The 6,035-nt window shown below is 43.0% G+C and overlaps 1 protein-coding gene across 1 annotated transcript; it reads right to left on the bottom strand.

The window, feature by feature from the left end:
• Nucleotides 1–271: 271 nt before the first annotated feature.
• Nucleotides 272–5,358, bottom strand: LOC125521928 (serine carboxypeptidase-like 2). Its single transcript, XM_048686991.1, has 14 exons — nucleotides 5,105–5,358; nucleotides 4,866–5,011; nucleotides 4,355–4,431; nucleotides 3,648–3,770; nucleotides 3,457–3,559; nucleotides 3,020–3,057; nucleotides 2,792–2,896; nucleotides 2,631–2,711; nucleotides 2,354–2,509; nucleotides 2,161–2,232; nucleotides 1,907–2,025; nucleotides 1,660–1,773; nucleotides 1,320–1,365; nucleotides 272–613 (listed from the first exon to the last, which is right to left on the bottom strand). The coding sequence occupies exons 1-14, from the start codon at nucleotides 5,248–5,250 to the stop codon at nucleotides 530–532; spliced, it is 1,410 nt and encodes a 469-aa protein (XP_048542948.1). The 5' UTR covers nucleotides 5,251–5,358; the 3' UTR covers nucleotides 272–529.
• Nucleotides 5,359–6,035: the final 677 nt, after the last annotated feature.

Genomic DNA, 6,035 nt, shown 5'->3' with positions numbered 1-6,035 from the left:
AAGTGCCAATTTTTAAGGGATCTGGTGGTTTTTAATTTTACAGACAGACTGCCTAATTCTAATTAGTCTCTTTCTTCCACCTAGATAAAGATCTCACGTGGCGTATGTTGCAGACGACCAAGTAGGGTTATGATCCTTATGATATACTGAGACACGTATTACTATGCAGAAAAAGGAGCAGGGCACCCAGAAGTCGTATGCAGCTGCGTCGGCTCTAGGCAGACCGCATACTGCCATCCACTCTTGTTTTTGGCAAATCACATCACAGGTATATGGAGAAGAACAATTGAAATAATTTTAATTTATATCGTCAACTCAACACTCAAGGATGCGAAAGGCACCCATCAATCGATTATAGAGCATGCATGAATCATTTTTATTATTATGCTTCTAACATAGCTGCATCGTAAAGGCAGCCAAGCTTTGTGGGCGCAAGCAGGAGGCCACGGAATGATCCGGCTGGCTGTAGCTGTATGACGTGAAACACGTACGCAGGAAACGTTGGAGGAGCCAACACAAATACTGTAGATCAGAGAGGCTCGTTGTCCAGCCAACGCTGAGCCATGGCAAAACATTGTTTAGGCTGGTGTCGTATTGCTGTATGGCCACCACCCTGCGACCGCACCATAATAAAGAAATCATGATTCCTCTATACAATCCCAGTATACATGTAAAGTGAGAGAGCGCCACAGTTTGAGAGCTTGGTATGTCAAAATTCAAAAAACACATTTGAAAGTTTTTCAAAAACTACTCCCTTCATCCCACAAATTTATACTAAATCAGCGACACTTTTGAGACGGGTGGAGTATTTGTTACATGTGTATATATTCATATTTTCTATGTGACTACAACTTTTTATTAGATAATACGTTGAATTTTAAGCTACATAACCCCGCAAAAAAAAGAATTTTAAGCTACATAAAAAAGGTGGCTCAAAATAGGTAAAGCCATGTTCGGTTAATCCCCTTGCCACAGGGATTAAAGGGGATTGGGGAGATTTGAGGGGAATTTTGACTTGCAAGGGATTTAATCCCTTCAGTCCCTTTCAAACCTCTTCAAACCCTGCCTAACCGCACAAGCCCTAAAGAGAAACCCCATTCCGATCCACATATTTGTGCATTTTTTTGTGCACCACACCAAAAATGTACGCACATTCTATACACCCATATGTAGATGCACAAAATTATTTAGACATTTTTTAGGTCTCAAAGTAATCTTTTCGTCGTCCCCCCCCCCCCCCCCCCCCCCCCGTCTCCATGGTAGGCTAAGGTTTGTATTATGGACAGAAAGAAGAATGTACAGCAAAGAAGATAATATACCTTTACCGTGGCGAATGTAATATTGTTGGCATATGCAACCGTGAATCTGCATAGGAAAATAACAGGTTCTCTTGATTAGATAACACTACATATATAAGATTGAATTTTGGAACCATGATATACATTTGAAAACTTTTTTCACGGAGCTCATGTCACAATTTCTTTGACTAAATTTATATGCAACATAACTACTATTTTTGTGAAGTCCTATGGGCACAAAAGTCATTCTAAAACCCTGTACATCTCATTGTGAGACATAATAAAAAGTTTATACTTGGTCTTAGAAAATAAGAAAAGAGAGTAGATGACTAAGTTTGAAGGATAAGTATGATGACTTAACCCTCCACTCTGACCATCCACATGCCATGCTCTCCAGTCATCAACAATGGAGAAGTTCAAGGATCTGATCCACTCATATGTTCCCAAAAATGGTACCCCAGGGTCATGGTCTCCGCTGCACCCACAGAGGTCACCATTTTAAGACGTGGAAGAAGATTCAACCAGTATGTATATTAAAAAAATCTTCTAGCAAAATAGAAAGGGCCACTTGTATCTGCAAATCAGAATTTGTCCTTTGATATTTTCACCTGAACACAAGCACACGGTAACCCCTGGTGCTGAGATTAAGGTGGTACGGTATGCTGCTTGGGAGGTCTCCCGTATAGGGCAATCCTGTGATGCATCTTACCCACTCGCCAATTGTTCCCTATATGCCATACTTGTGCCATTAAATTCAGAACCTCGTTCAGACCAATCCATGGTACAATTTTAATTTCAGAGTGTATATTTTGCGGAAGAGGTTGGTATAAGAGTATGATTGTAAAAGGATTCATCTGGTTACCTGCTTTATCCGAAGAGCATCTCTAGTCACGTTTTCATTCGCCCAAATGTTAGCTAGGTAGTAACGGTACGACTGCGTGTTGGAAAGAGATGTCAGATTATGGAAACAGAGAGATGAAGTACTACAGTATCATATTCAGTAAAATCTTCTATAGGAATTTACACTTCATGTATAAGTATTAGTAATAACTTACAAAACAATTAATAGTAGGATGAGGAGATGGAACATTTTGTTGAATGTGTTCTTCTGACAGAAACCTATTTCTTTCAGCAGCAGCATTCACAGGGTTTGGTGCAGTGCGTACACATTTGTCATCCAAGATATGATCGTGGTCGACTTCCGAAAGGAGCTGCAACACAAGGGACCAGTGTGCTTGAATAATTAAATATAGATAAATATCTAATGTATGGCAGCAAGTATTAGTTATTTCAGAGAAAAAAAAAAGCAATATGTCAGTATGTGAATCATACCTTTTCAATAGTATTTAGAATCCCAGCACATATGTTATTCAGCGGGTTTATATAGTCTCCTTTACAGTTCTCAATTGCAGCCTTTTAAAAACAAAACCGATACATGATCAATGATTGTAGAACTGCACTTTGCAAAAGGGTACGAACGCGGAATTTGATACCTCATATAGTTGTCCCGGTATGATTCCAAAGCCATGAGCATATGGTATTCTGGAATTGGAATCAGTATACCTGGAGCCTGTAATAGGGTTGCCAACTAAATAGCCCTATAAACAATTGAATGAAAAATAGGGAACCGTTATGATTTTTTCATGTTGCTTGCGCACCTTCTCTCGTCCCCATTAATTTATTAAAAAAAACTTTAGTTTGAAGGCTAGGAAATTACTTGCCTTGAGATTAATCACAGGTTGCTTCCTTTGCTCAATTCCTGCAGTAAAGTGAAACAAAATGAAGATATCATTATGAGTTGATTAGTAAGATATGTGGTTATTTCAGTCATAAGCAACTTGAAACATGAACTGGCATGTGACCAGGCTAAAATGCGAAGACCATAGTGATCTATGTGACTGAGTAGAGAAAATAGGAAAACTGCAACATTTAACTTTTGATTCCTCTTAACAACCTGCAAGGATGGCTTTATACACCTTTGTTTTATTTTTGCAAAGGTCCAAAATAAATATCGAAGAGGTTATCACAGATTGCTTCTCCTATCCTTATTTATTTCTAGGATGTGCAGGTATTATATACTCCCTCCATCCTGAATTACTTGTCTTAGATTTTTCTAGATAGGGATACATTAATTTGGGACAGAGGTAATGCTAGTTACCTTCTGAGATATATTGCGCGATAAGCGGAATGATCTTCCCAGCATATGAACTTCCTCCAATGTAAAATGCATTTGAACGATAGCGTGGGTGCTCGTCGAACCACTAGGTTAGTATGCACAAGATGGTCAGAAACTACATGAAATTCTGCCAATTCAAACTTAACTAGGAGATAAGTTGTGCCTCTTTTCACCTTGTTCAGAAATGTCACGACTTGCAAGGAAGATGACATGTCCCCAACATCATAGCCTTTTAGATCACGAGCATATGAGAAACCAGAACCGACAGGAGAATCCAAGAAGATGATACTTGCCATCTGACATTGTTAACAAAGACGGAATAATTAAACTTTTGTGTTCATTGCAATCAATAGCGATAAGTAGTTCCCATGTGGTTTATAAGAGATTTGTTTTGGCTTTTGCAGGTTCGAGTTAAGCCCGCTCTCGTAAACATTGGTGTGTTTTGCCCATTTCTGTAATGAAAATACTAGGAGAAAAGAGACATCTCCGGTGTTACTTTTTTTATGGAGAACATGCCGGAGAAGTAAGAGTTTCTGGTGCTACGAAGGCTTAAATGCTACCATGATATGGGCATCTGGGCCGTTGGATTCTTATATTTAACGACATCCGTGAGTTGTTGGATCTGCTAGACCTATGCGCGAATTTTGGACTCCTTGTAGTTTTTTTTTGCAAATATTGTAGAGTTATTGAGAGCCACCAAATCCGAGAATCCGACGGCCGAGAAGCTTGTATCATGGTAGCACCTAAAGCTTGGTAGCACCGGATATTTTCCCCTACATGTACATCTATTCAAGAGAGGTCAAAAAGATCAGACCATCGGAAGGACGGTCTAGGAACATAGTACATCTCTGGTGCTATGACTTGTCACTGAAAATCTCACCTTCGACCATGAATGCGGATTATAGACCAACTGCGGCAAATGACCATCATAAGGTGCCAGCACAAAATTTACAGGGCCTGTAAAAAAACATGGCGGATGGTAAAAAAATAACATCTCATCTGAATCACTCGACATCGATCTACTAGTGTATCAGAGTAGGCATCTATTCCCTCTGTTCCAAATTACTCGTCGTAGAAATGGATGTATCTAGAACTAAAATACATCTAGATACATCCAAACTTGTGACAAGTAATTCGGAATGGAGGAAGTAGTAGCGTTTTCTTGGTGAAATCACGGTAACTGCAAAGTTAGCATCTAGTCTAGGAGAGTTGGATCACCAGCTTCATCTCAAAATGACGGCCAACTGCGAGCACCGGCCATGGCGAAACTTGTAAGAAAAGAATGTCGCTGCAAACTTTCAAGACTTTTTTTTTAGAACAAAGGTTCAAGAAAAGCCCGACTTTGAATTAAAAAGCCATCGATCGGCCAGGATTGACTTCGAGCGACTAACCAACTTCGAAGGCGAAGCCGCTGAAGCCCGAGCAGCGGGGCCCGCCGGTGAGCCACAGCAGCACGGGGTCCGTGCCGGGGCTCCTCTCCGACTCCACGAAGTAGTAGAAGAGCTCCGTCCCGGTCTTCTCCTCCACGTCCACGTACCTGCAACGCAGTGCGCCCGTACATGCATGGCGGATCCCCCATTAGTCCCAACAGTACCAGGCGGCAACGAAGCTTTGGCTGTGAGGCTCTTACCCGGTCTCGAGGTAGAAGGGCAGAGGGCCATGGAATCCTGGCAGGTGGGTGACCGCCGCCGACGCCGACGCCGACGCCGAGGGCGAGAGCGGCAGAAGGAGCAGGCCGAGAAGGAGATGCGGCACCATGAGAAGCTCCAGCTGCATTCTACTTTCCCTCTACTTCTCCGTCTGCCTCTACAGTCTGCATTCTACTCTGCTCTTTGCAAACTCTGCTGCTCGCGGGACAGGATCCGGTTACATGCATCAGGCCATCAAAGCCCGACCGTTTCGGCAGGCCCGCCGTACCGCAGCCTTGTGCACGTACAGGGTCCAAGATGGCTCAGCCTCACCGGTCACCAGACTTCTCGTTCGCGTGTTTCTCTTCTTTGGATTTGGAGGAGCATTGGAATCGGCCGGCTGGTTTTCGTCGGCGCGTCGGTTGCCCGGCACGCTGTTGGATCGCTCCTGCTCCTGGCCTCCAGCAGAGCTTTAGTCAGGCGACGTCCAAAAACAGAGTTTTCATATTATTATTTCAAGTTTTGTTAAAACATATCTAAATGTGCCGTAAGTATTGCACATCTAATCTTATGTCATATGTGAAGATTCGTGTGGATATTTTTTTTCTTTTCCTTTTTGAGAAGTAATTCGGTACAACCCTCCTCCCCCCTCCCCCCCTCAAAAAATAAACGTAGAAGGGGTAGTATTGTCCATACTAAATTTCATATCTGTGTACCCGCCGTCCGTCGTAGGGCCGGCCGCCCGTGTACGTCCCGCCCCGTACACCCGCGTCGTACGCATACCGTGGCATTCGGTAGTTCGATCAGGAAAGGAAAAAAAACCACACCCCATCCCCGCCTACGAAACCCTAGCGGCATCAACGCCGCCGTGGTCCACCGCCGTCACGACGTCAGGCAGCGTCCGTAGTCACCCACGTGCCGTGTCGCCGGTGT

This window comes from Triticum urartu, chromosome 7 (genome assembly GCF_003073215.2).
Source record: "Triticum urartu cultivar G1812 chromosome 7, Tu2.1, whole genome shotgun sequence".
NCBI classification, from domain to species: domain Eukaryota; kingdom Viridiplantae; phylum Streptophyta; class Magnoliopsida; order Poales; family Poaceae; genus Triticum; species Triticum urartu.
This window is presented reverse-complemented; position numbering and strand designations above follow the sequence as displayed.